Genomic DNA, 27,329 nt, shown 5'->3' with positions numbered 1-27,329 from the left:
AATAAACTTTTATAGTTTTTATTTTTTATTTTTATTAGAGCTCTTTTTATATATTTTAAAATTATATATTGAACAATCTCAGAGTGCCACATGAACATCTCTTAATGATGATATATAAAATAAATATTTTACATTTTTGACATTTTAGTTCAAGAGCTAATCTAGACAAAAATAATAATATTTAATGAATTGAAAAAAATTATCAACTTGAAAGACTAAATGTTGCTTTGTGCCACAAATTTACCAAGATAAAAACACAAGCAAAAGGGAAACCATTGTATTTTTATTCTCACAAAAGCAAGATAAAAACAAATTTACCAATAATATTGAATTATCAATCTCACCAGACCCGAACCCGGAAACAAGATATTTCGAAAGTTATCTCAAACATACATTAGTAACACTTAAAACTGGGGTTTGAAGCTCGAATCGAACCAGACAAGATCCCTGCAGTCTACATCATTTATAATAACACAACCAAAGACCCAAGCCCTGCCTTCCCTTTCCCAAAAGAAAACAGTGTAAAACCGATAACAAGCAGGAAAGCAATAGGAAGATGGTAGCTAGGATAAAAGGATAGTAGAGTAAATTACATGACAAAGTTAGGAAACTTTTAACCAAATATTTTGAACAAAAAGAAATAATGCAGAAGAAGAAATTACTTGTCTCTTGCCGAGCAAGCAATTGATATTTTCCTACAAGCATTAGGAAGAAAAAAAATCAAAATTCAATGGAAACAGTTACAGCATTAGAATTAAGAAATGAAGATTGGGCAAGATTCAAATAGCTCCAGCAAATTCAGGAAATATTTTTTAGATCGAAAACATGAAGATATATTCACAAATAGATCCATAACATGAAGTTATATATGAGAACTAACACTTCAATATCTTTGAGACAGATTGCAATTTCACCGACTTGTTACGAAGAACAATTACAATACCATCATATTACAGATTATTGACCTTTGCACCTCACTTACTCAGAGTCTAACTTAATAACATTATTTCATCTAGAGGATACCGGGGGCAAACACAATCTCTCAATCTTAACAGCATCAAACACATAATCACCATGCAACAAGGCCGCCACATAATTCCATCAGTATTTTTTTCTTTTAAATAGCCTAAAACCTAAAATGCAAATTTCTCAAGTTTTAAAACTACCAATACTACCCAAATAACACTAAATGGTCAAACTCACGAGTAACAGCTCCATGAATTAATTTGAAAACAGAAACACTGCTGAAATTCCAACTACACGGAAGGACAATGAAGACTAAAATTTAACTTTCCATGACTCAATGGATCTATAGTTAAACGAGATTTCGACAAGCTGCCTAACAGTCAAAATTAAGCCTTTCCAATTCGACTTGGTAGAAACTGAAAGCCCTAGATTTTATAAATTCCAACGAACAGTCTCCAAAAATTATTTTAAAAAATGTTCATTTGTAATTATGGAAACAAAGATGAACAGCCATGAACAACCATGAACACCCATATCCATTTTTCTATCAGTCGAATCCAAGTTCACCATTTTTGAGCAATAATAAGCTAAAATATAGATACGCACATCTTAAAACATAACCAAAAATAATATAAAATCCATACGAAAAAAAACAAATCAAGACACGAGAACAAACCTTCAATATTGATTTCAAGGCTACCGATTTAGGGAAAAATAGTTAGGCTACTGATTTCGGGTGGAACTTAAGGATTTCGGGGGGAAAAAGGAATAAGGAGAACAGGTTGAGGAAAAAAAACAGAGGAAAAAAGGTTGGGCTGCAAATTTTGGGTGAAATTTAAGGATCTCAGACTGGGAAAAAGGGGGAAATGAAATTCAGAAGAAGGGGGAAATGAATAAGGTTCATCGGGTTTATTGGTTGGGTAAAATGGAGGAAAGCAAAACGACGACGTTTTGCCTAAAAGAAATCAACCTTTACGGCGTTTATCCATAGCGCCGCTAAATCCCTACATATTGCATCGTTTAACTGAAAACACCACTAAAAAACCTACAAAAATGGCGCCATTTTGATTAAAACAAAATAACATTTTGCGGTGTTTTTTGGTAGCGCCGCTAAAGCCCTACCTATTGCGGCATTTTGACGAAAATGCCACTAAAAAATAAAATAAAACGGCTTCGTTTTGATTAAAACAAATTAACCTTTTGTGGTGTTTTTCACCTAGCGCCGCTAAAGCCCGACATGTTGCGGCGTTTTACCAAAAACGCCACTAAAAAATCAAATAAAAAGACGCCGTTTTAATAAAAACAGAATAACTTTTTGCGGCATTTTTAGGATAGCGCCGCTATAGCCCGACATATTGTAGCGTTTCACCAAAAACACCACTAAGAAATCCAATAAAACGGCGCCATTTTTATTAAAACAAAATGATTTTTGCTTAATTTTTTGCGGCATTTATGAAAAAAACGCCGTTAATGCCTTTGATACTACTAAATATTTAAAGATTCAATCCAATTTTCTTCTTTGTTTCTATATTTGAAAGGTTTAATTATTTCTTAAATTCCTTTAAATTAAATTTGTTTTGTTCCACACTATATATTTAATTTGTAAAATTTATAATTGTGAATGAAAATAATTTTAAATAATATGAAAACTTGAGCTGGATATGTCTTCCTGATGAATAATACATAGTTTTTTGTATTAAAGAAGACAGAGCTTATGATGTTACGATAGAATCGAACAAATTAGAAGGATCAAATCAATCCGAAAGAAGTTCATGGTTGGTTAATAGAAAGGATAATTCTATTCCTTTGACTCTTGATTTTACTTGAAGTATCAGTGTCTGAAACTTGTTTCTAACACGAGCACGAACATATGACATTCTAAGAACCCTGCAAATAAGGGTGAAAAAGGCTTGATTAAAAAACACTAATTAATCTAAACCCTAAACCCCTATCCCTTAAACCCTAAATCATAAAACATAAACCATAAACCCCTAAACTTTAAACCCCAACCTTAGATCATAAACCATAAACCATAATCCCTAAACCCATAATCCATAAACCTTAAAATAGTAACTCTTAAATCTTAAACCCTAAACCCTAAACCATAATCCCTAAACCTATAATCCATAAACCTGAAAATAGTAACTCCTAAACCTTAAACTCTAAATCATATACCCTAAACCATAAACCCTAAACTATAATGATAATTAATTCAATATTTTAAAATTAATACTATCTCTTTTACAATTACATAAGAAATTATTTAATATATAAATTAAAAACAATCAGTCATGCACCCAAAAAATTTAAAATTATTTTAAATAATAGTATTTTAATTTTTTCATTTTTAACAAATATTTTTCTATGTTTTACTTTCAAATTTTTTCTACGTGTCATTAAGAATTTAAATATTCAATTAAAAATAAATTGTATTTTAATTAATATAAATAAACCAGTTAAATAATAAATAGACAAATAAAATTTCTTTTGCGACGTTTTTCAAAAAGCGCCGCTAATGGTCGACCTATAGCGGCATTTTACAAAAAGCGTCACTAATGCCGCTAATGCTCGACCTATAGCGGTGTTTTTAAAGAAGCACCGCTAATGCCACTAAAGCTCAACATAAAACGACGGCGTTGTGCTTATTTTTTACGGTGTTTTTCAAAAAGCGCCGCTAATGCTCGATCTATAGCGGCGATTTTCAAAAAGCGCCACTAATGCCACTAAAGCTAAGGGTGCTTAATTTTTTTGCAGCGTTTTTCAAAAGGCGCCGCTAAAGGTCGACCATTAGTGGTGTTTTTCAAAAAGTGCCGCTAATGCTTGATCTATTACAGTGTTTTTCAAAAAACGCCGCTAATGCCACTAAATCTAAACATAAAACGACGGCATTGTGGTTAATTTTTTTGCAGCGTTTTTCAAAAGGCACCGCTAGTTGTCGACCTATAGCGGCGTTTTTTGTCCAAACGCCGCTAAAAATGCCGCTAAAAACCTGTTTTGCTGTAGTGCCCTTACTACGCACCATAAATAGATAGGGACTTAATGGGTCCTCTGCCTTAATCCTCTAGTAGGATGAAATTTCTCTCCCTTTTTGCCATTAACCACAATTGAGTACGTTATTGAACTTATGCAATGCATAATGAAATCCACCCACGAGCTAGCAAAACCCATCTTAAATAACATTTGACATAAAAAGGACCATTCAACTCAATCACATGTTTTGCTCATATCCAATTTTAACATCAAAAAGCTTTTTCTTCCTATTATTTTTTGCTTGAACGCATGTAAAACTTCATAAGCAATGAGAACATTATCAGTAATCAGCCTTCTCGGAACAAAGGAACTTTGAGCCTCATCAATACAACATTATAAAACTTTTTGAAATCGACTCGCCACAGTTTTAGAAATAATTTTGTAAAGAACCGTACAAATACTTATAGGCCTAAAGTTTGACAAATTCGTAGGCTGAGCAATTTTCAGAATAACAACAATATTTGTAACATTGCATAATTCCAAAAACATACCTTCATTCAGCCTATTCAGACAAAAAGTGCTCACATCCCTTCCGATAATATGCCAAAATTGCTGGAAAAAGTTGTTGGAAAACCATCACTTCCAGTTGCTTTAGTTGGTCTCATTCTTTTCAGAGTAATAAACACCTCCTCAGGCATATACTTTGCTAATAACATTTGATTCATATCCTCTGTTATTCATCGCTCCACTCCGAACAATATATGCTACATATTTCCAATGCCTTTAGTGGTGAATAAATCATTAAAATAATTTCGAGCAATTTCTTCCATTTCGTCCTCTTTATTAGTTATCGCTCCCGAGTCATTCTCCAATCCCCTGATTTGATTCATATGTCTCATTTGGGAAGCAAACTTGTGGGAAAACGCAATATTTCTATCTCCTATTCTCAACCAATTTGCTCGAGCCCTCTATTCCCAATACACTTTTTGTTTCACCATCTCCCAATTTAATTGTAACTTGACATCAACAATTTCTGCAAGTGTCTCATCATCCCTTTCCGCTTCTGTAAGTAGTTCCAATCTATTATTCAACTTTTTTGTTACATCACTCCGTTTCTTTTTAATTTTTTTTCCCATTCTTGTAAGGTATTTCTGATAGAGTCCATTTTTAACAAGACGTTACCCGTCATGGCCTCCCATACTTAGTGAATTACTTCTTCACAAGAATCCTCTAAAACCCACCAGGCTTCAAATCTGAATTTTCTTCGTGTCCCCTATTTTATAACCTGGTCCGTTTAGACTAAAAGTGGGCAGTGATCTGAAAAAGAGTGAGATATGTGTTCAATTGAGAAATTAGGGAACGAGTTCAACCATTCTGAATTAACCACTCCCCTATCCAGTCGTTCTCTTATGTTAGTTTCTAGTAAATTCCCTCTTTCCCAAGTGAACCAAAGTCCCGAAAAACCCCCATCCACCAACTAGCATTCTTCTAACACCTTTCGGAAATTCTCCATTTGCCTCTCGTCCTTTAGAATTCCTCAAATCTTTTCATGGAAGTACAAGTTCTCATTAAATTCTCCACAAACTATCCATGGAAGATCGCAATTTCTCCTTAATCGTCGAAGCAAATCCAAACTTTCCTCCTTATTTTTAACATCCGAGGCTCCATAGAAACCTGTAAATCTCTAGTTCAAACTATCATCCACCTCTTGAATGTCTGCATCAATATGGTTTTTTGAGAAGCTATGAACATTTACTATATCATTACCATTCCAGGCTAGACTGAACCCCCCTTTAAAGCCTTCCGCCTGAATATGAATCCCATTCTTAAAGCCACAACTCCTGCGCACCTTCTCCATATGCACACCATTTAATTTAATCTCTATCAAGAAGACAATTTGAGGATTAATAGACTTCAGCATGAACCGAAGCCTCCGAATTGCCCGCGTACTCCCTAATTCGCGAGTATTCCAAGATAAGATTTTCATGGCTCCCTATCGACTTGCCCATTAGCAATCGTCGATATCTGATGAAGGTGAACATTATGTTGCTCAACTAGGATTCCTAATGAATCAGAGAATCAGAAACATTAGGAACCGACACGTCAATTCTAGGCCTTATCTTCCCTTCGACATTTTCTACTGTATCATCTTCAAAATCGTGCTCCATATTAATTCGACTCATTTCACTAGACCATTTCAATTCAAATCAACATTAATTTAATATCCTTCCAAATTAAAAACCAAAATCAGATTGATATGTGTAATCACTGAATTTTGTCCTGGAATAATTTCGTGTTTTAAAAAAATTTTCATTTTGACCCCTAAACTTTTCTAAAATTACATTTTAACCCCTAAACTTTCTTAAAATTACATTTCAACCCCTAAACTTTTCTAAATTACATTTTAACCCCTAAACATTCTTAAAATTACATTTTAACCCCTAAACTTTCTTGAAATTAAGTTTTAGCCCTAAAACTTTTACTACGTTTACGTTTTAGTCCTTCTGACAGTAACTAGCACAACTTGCGCCTGCAACGGCGGCGGCCGGCCTACCCCTCCCTAGCCACCTACAACCTGCAAAAAAGGAGAAGAAAAATCAACAATTTAAAAGGGGTTTTAAACCCCCAAAATTTGGAGCCAAGCAAGAGAAAAAAAGAAAAAAAACAACAATTTTGAGCAAAAAAACACCAAAAATAGCAGCCCACTGCCGCCGTCGTGCCCGCACCATCATGCCTACCGCCACAACGCCACCGTCCCAACACCTAGCAAAGTAACCAAAAAGTAAAAAACAAAAACAAAAAAAAAGAAAACAAAGAGGAAAAAAAGAAAATGAGAGAAAGGGGAGATGAAGGAGCACCGCCTTGGCCGCCACACTGTCGGGCAGCAAGGCATCGTCGACGAATGCAGAGGAAAGGGGGTGAATGGAGAAGAAAGAAAAAAAAGAAAAAGGGAAGAAAGAAAGAAGAAAAAAAAAGGAAAGAAGAAAGAAAGAAGAAAGGGAAAGAAAAAAGAGAAAGAAGGAAAAAAATTAAAAGCATCGGGTTAATCCACCAGACCACGTGATCTGACCCAATCAAGAAGAAGCCCAAAGAAGAAAGACAGCCCAAGAAAAAAAAAGCAATGACCAAAAAATAAACCAGAAAAAAAGGCAAAAAAAGAGTAGGCCATTAGCAGCAGACCTGCAGCAGGCCCAATTCCAGCAGCCCAGGAAATAAAAGAAAGCAGGCCAGCAGTTTGGCCCAATAGCAGGACAGCCCAGCAAGCCTGCCCAAGCCCACACGCAGCAGGCCCAACAAACAGGCCAGGCAGGAAGCAGCAAGCCAGCAACTTGCCCAGTCCAGCCAAAAAAAGAAAAAAAAAGGAAAATGGCCCACTCTACAAGCCCATAATTTCGGGCCGTTGGTAATTTTTTGTCCTCATTTTAAATTAGTCCGTATATTTAATTATTGTTTCATTTCAATTTAATTAGTACTTTTAAATAACATATTTAGAAATATTATCACATTTATTTTACTTGCATTTTTAAAATAAAAATTTTATTTTAATGCATAAGGCAACGAATCGATTTAACATTAAATCGTTGATTTCATTGCTATGTTGGGTGAATATCACCGGTTTGTGTTAAACACGATACACCCTTTTAAAAATCGAAAATATTCAAAAATTTTCGTGTTTTAAAAAATTATCGTGCTTTAATAGAATCACGAATAAATATTAAATTGAATCGATTTGACACTAATTCGATGATTTCATCGCTATGTTGAGTGAATATCATCGGTTTGTGTTAAGTACAATAGTCTTTAAAAAAATTGAAAAATTTCATTTTTAAAAAAAACTTTCTCGCGTTTAAAAAATTTTCGCGTTTTCAAAAAAAACTTTCTTGTGTTTAAAAAAATTTTGTGTTTTCAAAAAATTCTCGTGTTTAAAAATTTTCGTGTTTCAAAAAATTTTATGTTTTCAAAAAATTCTCGTGTTTCAAAATTTCATTTTTTAAAAAAAAATCCCGTGTTTCAATCTGATCACGATTAAATATTAAATTGAACTCGTAATTTTTAAAAATTAAGACAACGTGCGTTTAACGAGATACCAATTTTGGGCGTCGCGAGGGTGCTAATACCTTCCTCGCGCGTAACCGACTCCCGAACTCTAATTTTCTCTGAATTTTCACGTAGACCTAAAATCACCTCTTTTTTAGAAAAATTTAAAAATAATTTTTTCTTCTAAAAAGAGAATTTATTAGGTGACCGATCACACCTAGAAAAAAGATCGGTGGCGACTCCTTTTTCAAATAAAATCGAGATTCTGTTTTCAAATTTTCAATAATTACTTCGACTAGCGCCTGTGCCAAATTTTTTTTAGGTCGCTACAGCTGGGGACTCCACTGGGGACTTTTTTTTTTTAGAGTCAAGTCTGATGTTAAACGCGTATTGTCAAAATTTTTAAAATTTCTTGTTCAAATTAATTTTTAATCGTGATCTTTAAATTTTATTTTTAAAAAAGTCATGCATCTTCATCTTGTTTACAAATTAATATTTTTCTAACTCGTTTTATTTTTTCGTTTTTTTCTCAGCTTTAAGTTTTACAGTTTTTTAGTTTGTTTTTTTAGTAAAAATAAAAAATAAAAAGGTTTGTGAGTTTCTCCTCACACACCGTGCACTTGCATTCTTGCGTAACATGAGCTCTTTACCCGGGCTCCATCCGTTTAAGTGGAAATAAACGCTATGCCTTCGTGAGTTAACTCGTCCCTCCGCACAGGCTAGTGAAATACTTCCGGGTTTCATATGACTTATGCTTTCGTGAGTTAACTTGTCCCTCCGCATAGGCATAAGTAAATGTAATCCCTCGAATTGAGCTCGCGAGCCCATGATAGGTGATGACCGAGGCTCCGTACTAACCTTAGTAGGTGACAGTATAGACAATTCGAGTACCTTTCTAGAACCGAAACCGCATATAGTGAACCGTATGAGCCACCCGATTAGAGCCATGTCGAACCTCTGTCCGTTAGATAGTTACCAAAATAAGTACATGGGAGAAACGCCTCTTACCTTTTATTTTTTTTCCATTTATATTTGTTTTTGCAAGAGAATTAGGTCTGTTTAATAAATTGGATCGGGTAGAATATCATGTGGGGTAAGTTTATTTTGTAAAGCATAATGGGGTAAAAACAAAAAAAAAACGTAGGTCGGTTTCCCCAAAATGCATGTTTAGATAGCTTAATTTGTTAGATTTTCCATAGTTTTTCCTCTGTTTATATTTGTCGTGATTGCTACTTTAGTTTATTTGTCTTCATTTCATTTCTCATCATGCATCATAGGCATTTTATTAGGAATGTGTTGATTAGAGATTGGTTGCCCAAAACGAGTTTCTGATGGATGAGTCAATTACGCAAGTAACCGAGAAAAATGCTGTAGTTCGAGATTGGTCTTTGAGAACCCAGAAAGTAAAAGGAGAAGGATATATCTCCGATCTTCCTAAACATGTGACTTCGAATGCTTGACAGAATAACCTCGAAGACTTGACTAGGATCGGGAAACAATGGGACTTAAACACTAGGGGCATTTTCATTGGCAAAATATTTTGTAATGGACTCTTTTGATTAATGAAACGTCTAAGTATGGGGCTATCTTGAAATCAACACCATTTTTTTTTGCATATTCATGTGTGGCTGACATTCATTGGTCATTCATTCTTTCATTCATTGCATGTGCATATCACCCCAATCATTCACTAAGGCCAAAACCGTATAATCCACAGTTGCAACACTACAAGTCTTGAAATCACGTCATTCTTATAGGATACGTCTAAGAGCTAGAGCTATGGATGCTGAACTCAACGAGAGTGATACTATTGAGGATGTTTCAACGATACACCCCTGCCCTCCAGGATATGTTTTGAACAATTGGACTACTGTGGACCTTTTTGTAGTTTCTAAGTCCTCTCCTGAGTAATGCCCAATGTTATTTCTCCATTTATTTTGTGTGCCCCTAAATAGTGAGATTCCTTTTGTAAGAGCTTATTTTTGCTCTTTATCATTTCAATGAAACATTAATGAAGATGCATTTTGTCATGATCTTTTCATTTCCATCAGTTTCATAATTACCCCCTCGCTTCATATCCTTTATCCCCATGTATCTCATATCATTTTATAACATTGTGTATGTTGATTCCAATACTTTTATGTTCCTCTATAGTTTTATTTCCCATTCACCTTTCAGGTGCTCAGATATCCATGGCATGAACAATCCCGTTACAAGTCCTGGAATCGATTTTGAGAAAGCTGTTTGTTTAGGAGAATTCGAAGCCGAAGAAAGTGTTGAAGATTGTGTCTCGTCCTCTGACTTACTAAAAATGGTTGAACAAGAAGAGAAACATATTTGACCCTATCAAGAATCTGTTGAGACAGTGAACTTAGGGAGTGAAGAAAAGAAACAAGAGGTGAAGATTGGGACTTCCATTTCAGAGAACACCAAATAGAATTTGATCGCCTTGCTCCGTGAGTATAAAGATGTATTTGCCTGGTCGTATCAGGACATGCCAGGGTTGAATGAAGATGTGGTGGTCCATATGCTCCCACTGAAACCAGAATGCAAACCAGTTCAGCAAAAGTTAAGAAGGATGAGACCTAAAATGCTACTAAAGATAAAAGAAAAAGTCAAGAAACAATATGATGCTGGCTTCTTACAGGTATCTAAATATCCGGAATGGGTAGCTAACATAGTCCCGGTACCAAAGAAAGACGGCAAGGTACGAATGTGCATGGATTATCGTGATCTGAATCAAGCAAGCCCTAAGGATAATTTTCCTTTTCCAGACATTGATATGTTGGTGGATAACACGGCAAAACATTCTTTATTTTCGTTCATGGATGGTTTCTAGGGTTATAATCAGATAAAGTTGGCTCCCGAAGACATGGAGAAAACCACATTCGTGACAATGTGGGGAACGTTCTCCTACAAAGTGATGCCATTTGGATTGAAGAATGCTGAGGCAACATATCAGAGAGCCATAGTGATGCTGTTCCACGACATGATGCACAAAGAAATAGAAGTTTATGTCGATGATATGATTGCAAAGTCCCGGGAAGAAGAAGAGCATGTTAGCAACCTCAAGAAGTTGTTCGAAACATTAAGAAAGTTTCAGTTGAAGCTTAACCCAACCAAGTGTACATTTGGGGCTACCTCAGGAAAATTGTTAGGTTTCATTGTCAGCGAGAGAGGTATTGAGGTTGATCCGGACAAGATAAAGGCCATACAAGAATTGCCACCTCCGCGTACACAAAAAGAAGTCAGAGGATTTTTAGGAAGGTTGAATTACATTGCTCGATTCATTTCTCAACTTAGCAATCAATGTGATCCGATTTTTCAACTCCTTCGAAAACATAATCTAGGAGAGTGGAATGAGGAGTGCCAAGTGGCTTTTGACAAGATAAAACAATATTTGTCTAATCCTCCGGTGCTAGTACCGCCGACCTCTGGAAAACCCTTAATATTGTACCTGACCGTGTTCGAAAACTCAATGGGTTGCATACTGGGGCAACATGATGAGTTAGGGAAAAAAGAAAAAATGATTTATTAACTCAGCAAAAAGTTCACAGAATATGAGGCAAAGTACCCGTCAATTGAAAAATTCTGCTGTGTATTGGTCTGGGTAGTTCGAAGGCTCAGACAATACATGTTGTATCATACAACATGGTTAATTTCAAAGCTAGATCCATTAAAGTATTTGATGGAATCGCCCGCACTCTCAGGGAGAATGGCACGATTGCAGATCCTATTGTCTGAGTATGACATTGTGTATGAGAGCCAAAAGTCGATAAAGGGAAGCGCGATAGCTGACTTCTTGGCAAGTCGAGCAATGGAGGAATATGAGCCGTTGAGATTTGATTTCCCAGATGAATACTTGATGTGCATTTTCGAAGGTGAATCATCAAAAGATCAGTCATGGAAAATGAGTTTTGATGGGGCATCGAACGCATTGGGGCACGGGATAGGAGCAGTCTTAGTGTCACCGGAAGGAAACCATTACCCGCTCACTGCCAGATTGAATTTCTTCTGTACTAATAACATAGCAGAATATGAAGCTTGCATCATGGGACTTCGTGCAGCTATTGAACGGAAAATAGAAATCTTAGAGGTGTATGGGGACTCAGCGTTAGTGATTTATCAAATTCGTGGAGATTGGGAAGTAAGAGATTCGAAATTAGTCAAGTATCGCTATCTCGTGGCGGAATTGGTCAAAGAATTCAAAGAAGTGACATTTCATTACTTCCCAAAAGAAGAAAACCAGTTGGCTAACGCCCTGGCCACATTGGCTTCAATGTTCAAAGCAAACAGAGAAACAGAAATAATGCCTCTCCAAATGAGCATATATGAGGTCCCCGCACACTGTTTTAGCATTGAGAAGGAGTCATATGGACGACCATGGTTTCATGACATCTTGGAGTACATTAAGAATCAAAGGTATCCCGAGCAAGCAAACGAGAATGACAAGAGAACAATCAGGAGAATAACGGCTGGGTTTGTTCTTGACGGGGATATCCTATACAAAAGAGGAAAGGATCAAATGCTTCTGAGATGCGTGGACGCTGTTGAAGCCAGAAAAATACTTAAAGAGGTCCATGAAGGAATTTTTGGAACGCATGCAATGGGTTTACTATGGCTAGGCAGATTGTGAGACATGGTTATTTTTGGCTGACGATGGAAAGAGATTGTATTAGCTACGCACGAAAATGCCACAAGTGTCAAGTTTAAGGCGATAAAATTCATGCAGCTCCTTCGCCCCTTCATGTCATGACTTCTCCGTGGCCTTTTTTTATGTGGGGCATAGATGTTATAGGACCAATTTCCCTGAAGGCCTTCAATGGGCATCGATTCATTTTTGTGGTTATAAATTACTTCACAAAATGGGTAGAAGCCGCTTCATTTGCTAATGTGACGAAGACCGCAGTCTACAGGTTTCTAAAAAAGAAGATCATATGTCGATATGGTTTGCCTGAGAGAATCATTTCAGATAATGCTTTGAATTTGAACAACAAGATGATGAAAGAAGTGTGTGAGCAATTTCAGATAAAGCATCATAATTCCTCACCCTATTGCCCGAAAATGAACGGAGCTGTTGAAGTGGCCAACAAAAATATTAAAAGGATTATCGGGAAAATGACTAAGACATATAAGGATTGGCACGAGAAGCTACCATTTGCTTTGTACGTGTATCGCACCTTTGTACAGACATCTACGGAAGCCACTCCTTTCTCTCTGGTATGGAAGCTGTTTTGCCTATTAAAGTAGAAATCCCATCCCTGCGCGTCTTGATGGAGACGAAGTTAGAAGAATTAGAGTGGGTTCGAGCTTGATATGACCAGCTAAACCTTATTGAAGGAAACTGCTTGAAGGCAATTTGCCACGGACAGATGTACCAGAAGCGAATGATCACGGCCCGTGATAAAAAGGTGCGGCCAAGAGAATTCCGCGAAAGGGAACTTGTACTAAGAAAAATTCTCCCAGTATAAAAAGACTTTCAGGGAAAATGGTCACCAAATTGGGAAAGGCCATACGTTGTAAAAAAGGCATTCTCAATAAGGGCTTTGATTCTCACTGAAATGGATGGGAAAGAATTACCTAATCCAGTGAACTCAGATGCTGTGAAGAAATGTTATGCCTAAAAAAATAGAAAAAAACAAAAAAAAAACAAAAAAAGCAGAAAAAAATAGAAAAAACAAAAAATGAAAAATCAAGATGAAAACCTGAAAAGGGCGTCTTGATAAACAAAAAAAATTAGGATGAAAACCCGAAAGGGCGTCCTAATGAAACGGGCTCGAACTTAAAGGAGAAAGACGACTTGAACGGGGAGTCGAATGGCGAGGTTACAATATTTGGAGCATTCTCAGAAGCTTGAAATCTTCTACATAGGAAGCCATGCTCGAAAAGATCCTTGACGAAGAAATGTGGAGAAGTTTATGCGTTGGATATCTAGAGCATTTGTGGCAATTGAATTCACTTTCCTTTCTTTATGATGCTTTCTTTATTGGAACTTCCTTGTCGTTTTTCTTTGATTTGTTGCTTTTGAAAAATTGAATGTGAGGTATTTCTTTCATGCCTACTTTGTTTTTTTATGCATCTCTTGTTTGATTCATTTAAATGATAAATAGTAAGATGACATACTCTAAACAAAAGGAATGTTGAGCATTACCTGGATGAGAATTTGATAAATACAAGGGCCTCAAAGCAGGAACAAAGTTCAACAAGGGGACAAGAGGGTGATATACGAAGAAATGTGGGTCACTCAACAAACTTGAAGATGAGTACAAAACCTGAGAGAAAAGTCAAAGATTGAGGCAATGAATGCAGTCCCTCACGAAAATGGGGCATGTAACAAACGGCCCAGGGTGCATGACATGATCATGTAGGCATAAAAGAATTTAGAATAAACACGTGCATATCATGATAACATCATACATGACATATACAGGCATCCCAGTAGAGCCAGGAATTTTGGAAGAAAGTTGCACAGAATCAATGAAAAAAAAGGCTTTTAGTTTCACCCGATGTTTTTTGAAACCCTGTTTCTTTCAAGATTTATTTTTCAATTTCTATTTTTGCAAAAAAATCAACTCATATTGCGAGAGGTGAGTTGAGGCTTGGGTCACATCCTGAGGTATTTTTCAATTTCTATTTTTCAAAAAATCAACTCATAATGCGAGAGGTGAGTTGAGCCTCGGGTCACATCCTGAGGTATTTTTCAATTTCTGTTTTTCAAAAAAAATTAACTCATAATGCGAGAGGTGAGTTGAGCCTCGGGTCACATCCTGAGGTATTTTTCAATTTCTGTTTTTCAAAAAAATCAACTCATAATGCGAGAGTACGAGAGGTGAGTTGAGCCTCGGGTCACATCCTGAGGTATTTTTCAATTTCTGTTTTTCAAAAACATCAACTCATAATGCGAGAGGTGAGTTGAGCCCCGGGTCACATCCTGAGGTATTTTTCAATTTCTGTTTTTCAAAAAAATCAACTCATATTGCGAGAGGTGAGTTGAGCCTCGGGTCACATCCTGAGGTATTTTTCAATTTCTGTTTTTCAAAAAATCAACTCATAATGCGAGAGGTGAGTTGAGCCTCGGGTCATGCTGAGGTATTTTCAATTTCTGTTTTTCAAAAAAATCAACTCATATTGCGAGAGGTGAGTTGAGCCTCGGGTCACATGCCGAGGTTTTTTTTTAGTTTCTGTTTTTCAAAAAAATCAACACATAATGCAAGAGGTGAGTTGAGCCTTGGGCACACGCCAAGGTATTTCTCAATTTCTTTTTTTTCAAAAATCAACTCATATTACGAGAGGTGAGTTAAGCCTCGGGTCACGTCGAGGTATTTATTTTAATTTCTGTTTTTTTAAATCAACTCATATTGCGAAAGGTGAGTTGAGCCTCGGGTCACTTACCGAGGTATCTTTAATTTTTGTTTTTCAAAAAAATCAACTAATAATGCGAGAGGTGAGTTGAGCCTCGAGTCACGCTGAGGTATTTTCAGTTTCTATTTTTCAAAAAAAATCAACTCATATTGCGAGAGGTGAGTTGAGCCTCAGGTCACATACTGAGGTATCTTTATTTTCTGTTTTTCAAAAAATCAACTCATACTGCGAGAGGTGAGTTGAGCATCGGATCACATACCGAGGTATCTTTAATTTCTTTTTTTTCAAAAATCAACTCAAATTGCGAGAGGTGAGTTGAGCCTCGGACACATGCCGATGTATTTTTTAAATTTCTATTTTTCAAAAATCAACTCAAATTGCGAGAGGTGAGTTGAGCCTCGGACACATGCCGAGGTATTTTTTAAAATTTCTGTATTTCAAAAATCAACTCATAATGCGAGAGGTGAATTGAGCCTCGGGCACATGCCGAGGTATTTTTTAAATTTCTGTTTTCAAAAAATCAACTCATATTACGAGAGGTGAGTTGAGCCTCGGGTCACATGCCGAGATATTTTTTAAATTTCTGTTTTCAAAAATCAACTCATATTGCGAGAGGTGAGTTGAGCCTCGGGTCACATGCCAAGGTATTTCTTTTAAGTTTCTGTTTTTCAAAAATCAACTCATATTGCTAGAAGTGAGTTGAGCCTTGGGTCACACACTGAGGTATTTTTCAATTTCTGTCTTTTTCAAAAATCAACTCATATTGCGAGAGGTGAGTTGAGCCTCGGGTCGCACGTTGAGGTATTTTAAATTTCTTTTTTTCAAAAATCAACTCATATTGCGAGAGGTGAGTTAAGCCTCAGGTCACACGCTGAGATATTTTTCAATTTCTGTTTTTTCAAAAAATCAACTCATATTGCTAGAGGTGAGTTGAGCCTCGGGTCGCATGCCGAGGTATTATTTTCAATTTCTTTTTTCAAGAATCAACTCATATTGCGAGAGGTGAGTTGAGCCTCAGGTGACACGCCAAGCTATTCTCGATATCTGCTTTTCAAATAAAAAGAAAATTTTGGATGGTCGAACAAAATTCAGTGCTTTTAAGTCTTTGCTATATCCCTGTTTCACAGCGATGAGCAATGAGGGACAGCTGTAATCACTGAATTTTGTCCTGAAATAATTTTGTGTTTTAAAAAATTTGCATTTTGACCCCTAAACTTTTTCAAAATTACATTTCAACCCCTAAAATTTTCTAAATTACATTTTGACCCTTAAAATTTCTCAAAATTACATTTAAACCCTTAAATTTTCTTGAAATTACATTTTAGCCCCAAAACTTTTCTCAGATTTACGTTTTGGTCCTTCCGACAAAGAATCAACAACTTGCGCTTGCAGAATGGCGATGGTAGGCCTACCCTCCCTAGCCACCTGCAACCTGCAAAAAAGGAGAAGAAAAATCAACAATTTAAAAGGGGTTTTAAACCCCCAAAATTTGGAGCCAAGCAAGAGAGGAAAAAAGAAAAAAAATAATAATTTTGAGCGAAAAAACACCAAAAACAGCAACCCACCACCGCCGTCGTGCCCGCACCACCGTGCCTACCGCTGCAACGCCACCGTCCTAACACCTAGCAAAGCAACCAAGAAGTAAAAAATAAAAAAAAGCAAGCGAAAAAAAAGAAAGCAAAGAAGAAAAAAAAGAAAATGAGAGAAAGGGGAGACGGAGGAGCACCGCCGTGGCCGCCACACCGCCGGGCAGCAAGGCATCATCGACGAAAGTAGAGGAAAGGGGATGAACGGAGAAGAAAGAAAAAAAGAAAAAAGGGAAGAAAGAAGGAAAGAAGAAAGGGAAAAAAAAAAGAGAAAAAAAGGAAAAAAAATAAAACAGTCGGGTTAATTCGACAAGGAGCGTGACAAACCAGTCGTGCCCAAAAAAAAAGAAAGAAAAAAAAAGGCAAAAAAAGAGCAAGCCACCAGCAGCAGACCTGTAGCAGGCCCAATTCCAGCAGCCAAGGAAATAAAAGAAAGCAGGCCAGCAGTTTGGCCCAATAGCAGGATAGCCCAACAGGCTTGTCCAAGCCCACACGCAAAGAAGCCAAAGAACAGCCAGACAAGAAGAAAAGAAAGCCAAAGAACCAAATTTCACCCAAACCAAAAAAAAAAAAAAAGGAAAAGTGCCCAATCTACAAGCCCATAATTTCGGGCCATTGGAAATTTTTTATCCTCGTTTTAAATTAGTTCGTATATTTAATTATTGTTTCATTTCAATTTAATTAGTACTTTTAAATAACATATTTAGAAATATTATCACATTTATTTTACTTGCATTTTTAAAATAAAAATTTTTATTTTAATGCATAAGGCAACGAATCGATTTAACAGTAAATCATTGATTTCATCGCTATGTTAGGTGAATATCACCGGTTTGTGTTAAACACGATACACCCTTTTAAAAATCGAAAATATTCAAAAATTTTCGTATTTTAAAAAATTATCGTGCTTTAATAGAATCACGAATAAATATTAAATTGAATCGATTTGACACTAATTCGATGATTTCATCGCTATGTTGAGTGAATATCATCGGTTCGTGCTAAGTACGATACGTCTTTAAAAAAATTGAAAAAATTCGTTTTTAAAAAAAAACTTTCTCGTGTTTAAAAAAATTTCGTGTTTTCAAAAAATTCTCGTGTTTAAAAATTTTCGTGTTTCAAAAAATTTCATGTTTTCAAAAAATTCTCGTGTTTTAAAATTTTGTTTTTTTACAAAAAAAATTTTCTCGTGTTTCAATCTGATCACGATTAAATATTAAATTGAACTCGTAACTTTTAAAAATTAAGACAACGTGCGTTTAACGAGATACCAATTTTGGGCGTCGCGAGGGTGCTAATACCTTCCTCGCGCGTAACCGACTCCCGAACTCTAATTTTCTCTGGATTTTCACGTAGACCTAAAATCACCTCTTTTTTAGAAAAATTTAAAAATAATTTTTTCTTCTAAAAAGAGAATTTATTAGGTGTCCGATCACACCTAGAAAAAAGATCGGTGGCGACTCCTTTTTCAAATAAAATTGAGATTCTGTTTTCAAATTTTCAATAATTACTTCGACTAGCGCTCGTGCCAAATTAAAAACCAAAATCAATTGATATGACTCCCCAAATCACTCCTCCATTCATCCCTTAAATTACTCCCCAAACCATGCATACTCAGATTTGTTTCCCTAGAATCATCATCCCCTTCCTCACGAAGCCAAACATTGTTTGTTGTATTATCCCTCCTCACTTTTTCTTTTAGAGATATATTCCACCAAAAATTCATAATAATTCATCTTCGATTCAATGTAACAGGGCAAAACTTATCATTAGGGCCTAAGCAACTACATAAGAAACAAAACAAAGTGAGCCTTTCATACTAAAAATTCACATAAGTAAATTTCGATAATGGGAGTACAATTTTCTTCCTCTTCTTCAAAGGTTTTCTAACATCTAACTCTACTTGTATTTTGAGATGATTCATTAACCCTCTATTTAACTGTTTCAAGTCATATTCCAAAAACCTTCCAATAAAGTTTCCCAACTGCTTAGCCACCGTTTCCAAGAAAAAGCCTACGGGTAAATCATGAACTTGTACCCAAAAAGTCGAAGAAACTAGTGGTACTTACATCGGATCTTCGTCATTCTCCAGTTGATGGATGAGCAATAGATGATTTTTAAACGTCCAAGGATTTCCATTAACCACCCGATCTATATCTATCTTATGAAAGAATTTGAATAGGTATATCATCCCCCCAAGATTCAATATCTGAACACCCCTTGTCGAAACCATTTTTAAATTCGAAAAAAAAGGAATCGACTTTGAAAATGAAAATGGGAGTCGCCACCGATCATTTATTGAGGTGTGATCGGCTCACCTTAAAAATGATTTTTTGGTCTGTGAAATTTTAAGAAAATAGGCTCGGGAGTTGGTTACGTACGAGGAAGGGTTAGCACCCTCGTAACGCCCAAAATTGGTACCGAATTGATTGTTTAATGTCTTAATGTCAGAATTTTGAAAAGATTTTAAAATACGATCATTTTAACTTGAATAAATTGAATAATAAAACACTCTTATTTCAAAGAAATAAAATGACACACCCAGTGAGTTAGGGCGCAACATTTTTAATTTTCAAAATTAAGTTTATCTTTTAACTTTAAAAACTCATGCATTTGAGAATGATATTTGATTATTCGGGTCAAATGAGAAAATCAAAACCCAGTAAGTTAGGGTTCGATTTCACAAAATTCCTAAATATCGAACATTGCCTTTATTTTTTTTTAAATCCTCGTCTCGAGAAAATAACATGTCATATCCAATGCGTTAGGACACAACGTATTGAATTCTCGAGAATGAGCTTTTTATTTTGAAATTTCTATATTCAATTTGAAAAAGGGGGTATTCGGTTATTTAAATCCAACAAGGAGAATTGAAGGCCAGTAAGTTAGGGCACAATCCTCTCGAGAATTTTGGATACCGAGTATTTTGAAAATTATGAATTTGAATGATTGTAGTGCTTTAATAAAATTCAATTCTTACGAATGGAACATGATCGAATAGCAACACATATAATGTAAAAAGATGAAATACAATCTAAACTTAAATTAAAAAACATTTAAATAAATTTCATGCAAATACCAACATTAATTTAAATCACATCATACAAACTTAAATAAACACCCAATAAAACCAATAAAATAAATAGAATTTAAGTAACAAAGTGTTTATGTTTAAAACTATATAATAGGGAAAAAGTTAATTCAAAGTTAATGCTATATTTTATATATATAAATACTAAAAATATTTTCATAGAAATTATATATATACAAAAGAATCATACAATATTATTATGAAAATAAGATTTAAGTTATATTTTAAAATACACTATTCAAAGATATAAAGTGACCAATAGAAATGTATCAAGAACAAATGAATCAATGATAATATCAAATTTGAACATATAATATACCATAGAAGTTTTGAAATAATATTCAATAAATTTAAAGCATATTAAAATAATAATATGAAAGAATTTGTATATTATTTATAAAATTTATACAAAAATGTTTTAAAACAATATTAAGCTAAATATTAAAATAATATTAAAGACAATGAATATGAAAATTGATTTGTTAAAAAACTTTTGAAATCAAAATTAAATATGAAAAGTATTTTGAAATTGAAAGTAATAATCAACTATTTTTAAATCGAAGCTTAAATGAAATTAGAATAATAATAAAAGAAAACAAAACTAAAATGCAATTGACTCAAAATATTGGTGTATAATGAATTTAAAAAATAAAATACAAACGAAAATAATAATTTATTACATTCTAAACTATAATAATAAATTTAAACACTATTAAAAATAAATATTACAAATAATGCTTAATTTTATAATATATATGTATGGAAGTAAGACTAATTATACTTATAAATATTATTGAATTAAAAAGGAAATTAAATTCGTATTAAAGTGAAATCTATTTCAATATTGAAGGACTAAATCTGCAATTAAACGCAAGCATTGAAATAAAAAAAATCAATCACAGAAAACGACACCGTTTAGGCTTGGATCCAAATGAAGACAGAATCAAATATGCGGCCCAAATTACGAACAATTGAAGGAAATCAAATTGCAAATGAGCGAAACATAGAGGGACCTACTGAGCAAATGGACCAAACGCCCAAAATGCGCGGATCCTTCCCCGGATCGGGTCACCACGCAGGTCATTGGCCTCTAAACTGCACTGTTTCAGAGCCATTGCATTGGCTCTAAACGACGGCGTTTAAACTTCGTACTCAAAGGTAAAAAACCTACAAATCTGTTTACTTTGAAAACCAAAAGGGGAACCAAAGTCCCCTGCGTCGTTTTGTATTCCGAGGGCACTCGGATGGTTTCCGATTCAAGCCCGTTCTCCAAAAACGACGGAGAGGGCCCGAACCTCGTCACCAGATACGTTCTCTCTTCTTTTGCTACCTCTCCCTTAACTAATGATTATTGAACACGAAAAATAAGAGAAAAAAAGAAAACTGGTACTTGCTGAATGAAAAATGAAAAAAGCCACCCCGAGTCCTTTCAATTTTTTTCTTTATATTCTCTATGCCTCCCCTCTGTTTACAGTGTTTGAATTAGCCTTATATCCGAATCGAATAGAAGAGAAAAAATAAATACAAAAAAAGAATAAAAATCCGTCCTTTTCTCTGCTATTTTTTCTATTTTATATTTTCTGTTGCTCTTGTTGGTGTTGTTTGTGCATTTCTGCTTGTGGCATGCAGGCGTCTGGCGCCTTGTGGGCGTGGAGGCGATGCGCTACGTGCATGAAGTGCTTGGCGTGGCTAGGAGAGGAGGCCTTATTGCGGTGGTGGAGGAAGTGATGCTAAAGGGCTAGGGTTTCTGATTCTTTGTGTTGGGCTTGGGTCAACTTTGGGCTGATGGTTAGGCTTAGTGGGTTTGGGTAGTTTAGGTTAAAACGGGTTGGGCCACGTTGGGCCATGTATTTGGACTATTTTTGGACTGTTATTTTATTTGGTTTATTTTACGGGCCCAGGCAAAAATGGGCTATTACACCCCTTAAAGGATGCCACAGATTTTCCATTATATTATTCATTATCGGAAAATGGACAACACTCACTATCAGAAAACACCCTACCAAACAATACTCATACGTCGCTTTCTATAAACCCAGATCGATCGGCAAAAGCAGTGCTTCCTCTTCCCCATCCTCGATATTGAGCCCCACCATTTCCTTTTCCAAAATGAAAATCCACTTTCAAAAACACCCAATATAGACTTTTTGGAGAAAAAAAAACTGTGAAAAAACTTCAAACAAAGACAAAATAAAATAACAATATTGTGCTACATAGAGCAAACAAATCGTACTTTGATTACTTTGAGTCTTTTTTTAGTCATCAACTAACCATTATTTTGATATTCATTAATAATATATGGATACAAGATGTAATTTTAATTTTAATTTTAATAAAAAGGTTTTAATATTTAAAAGTTAATAACCAAAACTATTATTTTAATCTCAATTTAATAATATAATAGATAAAAATATTTTGTCCGCTTAAAAATATATTTTTATATTCGTAGTTTTATATATATTAAAATTATAAATAATTAAAAATTGAATAATGAAATTCCTTTTTTTTTTTGCAAATTTAATGACGTTCTTTTGGTAAAATAGAAGTTGCAATATGAAATAAAAAATCTCAAATACATTAATTCTCTCTTTAAAATTAGGATACATAAATAGTCACTCAATTATACAAAATTTTTATTTTAGACATCCAAAATAAAATGTTTATAATTTAAGCATCCACGTTATATAGTTCAGTCATATTAAAATCATAAGCGGAAGTGACGTGACAGTTAAAAAAATCAGTATAATAACAAATTTGACCCTCAACTTTTATATATTATATCAATTTAGTCATGACTTTTAAAAATTATATCAACTTATAATTTTAAAAATTTAGTCATAAATTTTAGTTTATTTAATATTAATATAATTATATTTGTTTAATATTAATATTAATATAAAAATTTAAAGTTATTATTATATTTTTAAAAATATTTATGTATTTTTTATATATTTCTTTAATTTTTTAGAATTAAGATCAAATTAAAACTATTTGTAAATTTTGAGGATTAGTTTTAAAAATTATGACTAAATTGATATAATATATAAAAATGAGAAGTAAGCTTTGTTATTATGTCGATTTTTTTAACTACCACGTCATCTTGTCATTTATAATTTTAATAGGAGTGATTCAAATGATCGAATTATATAACGTAAATGTTTAAATTACAAATTTTTATTTCGAGCACTTAATTTTTTTTAATTGAGTCAACGTTAGAATTATTGTGTGAATCAATGGAATTACATCTGAAATTTGTCTTTTCCAAGTCCAAAGAAATTTTAGAATCGCTTTATTCATTATCGTCTTTTGTCGTCTCTTCTTTTTCCAGTTTTGTTTCATTCCATCTCTACTTAGCTCACCCGACAAATTGTCGTGCGAGTCGTTGGATTAGGTTAGGGAGCTGAGCTCTTAGTTTCTACCTATCTTTTTTCCCAGAATGCTTTTAAATAAATAGTTTTTAAATTCTTTTATGTAAGAATTAAAATATTTCAAATATATTTTTTTATTGTTTAGATACCTCAAATTTATATTTAGGCGTGGTTTTTGTGAAACAAATATTTTTGAAGAGAAGTTAAAATTTTCAACTAATTTTTAACTTGGAAAAATACTTTTCTTTCAAAAAGCAGCTTATTTAGGATTGCTTTTGTCCCAAAAGTATTTCTTAGAAACAATATTAAACTAGCTCTTAGATATCGAGTAGTTTTAAGGTGTAACTTTTTAATATGATATTAGTTAATGAATTTTATAGAATTTGAGATTTAATTTATTTATTTAAAAGTTAAAATTTCAATTTTTTACTTTTTTAATTTAAAATTTTAATTCAATCATTATTGTCGCTAGTAATTTTCATTAAAATTTGTCAACTTAACATGTTTATTTTTCGTTAATCATATGTCACAACACAAGAGGGCAGCTTAACTAACATGCCAAGTTGATAAATTTTAATCGAAAATACTTATGATTTTAATAATTGGATTGAGATTTGTAAATAACAAAAGTTGGAAAACTTAAATTTTAACTTTTTAAATACAAGGACTAAGTTTCAAATTTTGTCCAAGTACAAGAATTAACAACATAATTTAACTTTTTCAAAAATAAATTATTTATAATTTATAAGTGAAAAATACTATAACAATCATAATGTATATCAATTTTATCTCAAGTCCAAGCTCTAAAATCCATTATTAAATTAAGATTTGAATTTAAATTACTTCAAAACAAATTTTAAAAATCAAATAATAATAATTAAAAAATTATTTTTGCTCATTTTATATTTTGAGGACTAAACTAAAATAATTTAGAACTATATTAAAAACTAAAAAATAGTCAAAGGGTATTCATTAAATCAATGAAAAATAGCCCTTCCAAGTTAACATGTACCCCATAACTGGTAAAGGAGCAACAGATTTTAATTTTATTTAGTTAATTCAACATGATTTAAACTTTGTTATAAAAAATATAATAATATAGTAAAAGAACAGTGATCTATATATTCGAAATAACAAATTTTACATAGATCAATTAATTGCTGGGTGCCGACAGAATATACAGTAAGAAAAGAAAGAAAAGTACTAATTTCTATGCATAAGTCAATTCCACGGGTATTTTAGATAAATGATAAAAATAAAATTTATAAAATATAAATTATTATATTTTCATTTATATTTTCAGAGTTAAATAAAAAATATATTTTTTAATATTTATGGTGCCGCCACATTATTTGGAGGAATCAAAATGAAATAAAAAATTATTTTTTGGTGCCGCCTTCTTACATGGAGGCACCCAAATTGAATTAAAATTTTTTGTAATTTATTGATGCCGCCACTTCATATGTTGTATCCAAAATTTGAATTTTTGGTCCCGCCACTTCATGTGGTGTTACGAAAAACGGTAAGAAAAATTTCTCAGTCCCTACTAAAGATGTGGCAGCACTAGTATATTTTTTTGAATTTTTTTTCCCAGCATTTCATATAAAGTCACCAGAATGGGTAAAAAATTTATTTTTTTGGTTCCTACACTAGACATGGTGGCACCAAGTAAATTGTTTTTTTGGTGCAGCCTGTAAATGTGGCAGTACCAAAATCATGTTATATAAGCCCCCATTCTAGGCATAATTCATTATATGTGTTTATTGTTAATTGTTAAAAAGAAGAAGAAAAAAAGGCTGTCTTTTTCTTAGTTGGAGTGTGCAGCACAAAAATTGTATAAAACATGAATAACCAAATTATTGTTTATGTTTATTTTGATGGAGTCATTTTAGAAAGAGCGGTTGGTTATGTATTTGAATCTTGTCAGAAGGTTGGAATGAGATTCAATAAAATGTTGGGTTTAAAGAAATGAAAGAAAGGATTGGTACCACAATAGCTCGACGTTGTGAGAGGAAAATGTCTAGACTATTCTACAGATTTCCAATTTCCTTCAATCCATTGAAATTTCAATAGATAGAACTTGTAGACGGAGAAGACTAGGGCACAATGGTAGGAATTTATTGCTCGAATGGAGACAACAACACTAAACAAATTCCATTGTTTGCTGAGTTAGTCGACCCTGAGCTCGTTGAAAATTACGTTCCATTAAAAATACATTCGAACCTGGAGCTGTGTCCGGGGTGTACCGTTGAGGTGGCCTTCTTTGTCATCGGGGGTGAAGGTTGTCGTCATCATTCTCCTTGCGCTGCCCCAAACCTTGGGACATATTGAACAATTCTGAGAAATCATATCCCCTTAATGGTTAGTCGTCGGGGTGCAGTATTGGGTGTCTAGGGATGCTGATGGAAACATATCCTCCATCATCATTGATTGTGGTTGCTCAAAATGACTGCTACATCCGCCCATCTTCGGATTATGATGGTTAGAACTAGAAACTTGCATATTCGGACGATAAGAATTGGCCTTAGATTGTGAATGTGATTGCTGATGCTAGGGATCAAGGTTGGCCTTGGGGTGTGGCTCAGCATCGAGGTATTTGCAGCCGAATTGTCGAAGAACTCGATCGTTGTTATACCATTCAATGGTCGAGAAAATCAACACCGGAACGTTGATGCACCACACGACTGAGTGTGCATGAGCCCACTGTGGAATAACAACGGCAACATCCGACGTAAAATATGACATCCAAGCAAACTATAAATATTTAACATAGTTATAAAAACTTAAAAAAAATGATGTAATCAATTAAAAATCATGATACGATTTTTATTGACATTTTTCATAAAAATTCCACCTCCATTCTGGAATAAGCCTCGATCATTTGACAATTCAGCCCAAGCTGTGTAAACCTCCCAATAACGGGGCACGTAAACCATCTGTCAACAAAGGAAATTATTAACAAATAAATTAATGCCAGAAAATTGAACTATTGATTGAGCTATTTTTTATATTTACTTACCTATTTACAATCGGCCACACTGGTGGTTGATGGCTCACAGATGCCAAAAACAGCACCCTATGCAACGCCTATGATTGTAACAGTATTAGACAACCTCTTATTTCTTGTGTATCGTGCTTTGTAGCCTAGCATAGTTCACGATACAATGTTGCCAAAACTGCCGACCCCAAACTATACTCTCGGGCAATGCGTAAATCTGACAATAAGGGCAAGTACATAATGTGGACTCTATTATTGTTCGCGAGCTGCATAATCAATGCTCGAGCAACACACGTAAGCTCTAACTCTGAGGCAATACTGATACATTTTTGAAATTTTGTTTTAACCAACAAAATTTCAAACTGGTAAATTTATTCTCCCCACAACCCGGCGATCGACCAAGCAAACAGTAGCACAAAATCGCAAGTTTGGCCACTTTACTGAAACCGGTGACCGCATAACCATCCACTAGTAGCCCGAGTTGTAGTTCAACATCCTCGAGCGTGATGGTGCACTCCCCACATAGTAAATGGAATGTGTGAGTTTTTGGCCGCCACCTCTCAACCAATGCGGATATTAAGTCTGTCCACAACTCAAACATCTCGATTAAACCAACTGATCCAAATCCAACCATTTCCAAGTATGGCATTATACGGTCGTCAGGACGATAGTCCGGCCCATGGCAACGCAACCTCAAAACCCGATACTCAATGCTGTCAATTAAAAAAAATTGATCAACTAAAAAATAATTTCACAAATTTAGCATTTCAACTTCTCGATATTATAAAATTAATTTTTTAACCTTCTCATTTATCTCTCGTGCCGTGTGATCGTCTGATCTGATAAGTGTACTCATATCTTAAATACGAAAAACAGATAAAACTTGAATAAAAAATAATAAATTAATTAATATAACAAATTAATTATATTAATAAACACAATTCCCCAAA

General features: G+C 34.2%; 1 protein-coding gene and 1 long non-coding RNA gene across 2 annotated transcripts; one reads left to right on the top strand and one right to left on the bottom strand.

The window, feature by feature from the left end:
• Nucleotides 1-263: 263 nt before the first annotated feature.
• LOC128042434 (uncharacterized) lies at nt 264-1,965 on the bottom strand. Its single transcript, XR_008197836.1, has 2 exons — nt 1,643-1,965; nt 264-695 (listed from the first exon to the last, which is right to left on the bottom strand). It is a non-coding gene; the product is annotated as an uncharacterized LOC128042434 (long non-coding RNA).
• Nucleotides 1,966-11,689: 9,724 nt separating this feature from the next.
• LOC105786985 (uncharacterized) lies at nt 11,690-12,610 on the top strand. Its single transcript, XM_012613449.1, has one exon. It carries the CDS (start codon nt 11,690-11,692, stop codon nt 12,608-12,610), a length of 921 nt encoding a protein of 306 aa, XP_012468903.1.
• The last annotated feature ends 14,719 nt before the right edge of the window (nt 12,611-27,329 follow it).

Source organism: Gossypium raimondii, chromosome 1, assembly GCF_025698545.1.
Source record: "Gossypium raimondii isolate GPD5lz chromosome 1, ASM2569854v1, whole genome shotgun sequence".
In the NCBI taxonomy this organism is placed as follows: Eukaryota; Viridiplantae; Streptophyta; class Magnoliopsida; order Malvales; family Malvaceae; genus Gossypium; species Gossypium raimondii.
The sequence above is the reverse complement of the archived record's forward strand: the minus strand, read 5'-3'. Positions and strand labels throughout refer to the sequence as shown.

Bases quoted from the DNA above. Each gene is read 5' to 3' on its own strand.
- LOC105786985 (XM_012613449.1), top strand. From the start codon at position 11,690: ATGGCACGATTGCAGATCCTATTGTCTGAGTATGACATTGTGTATGAG.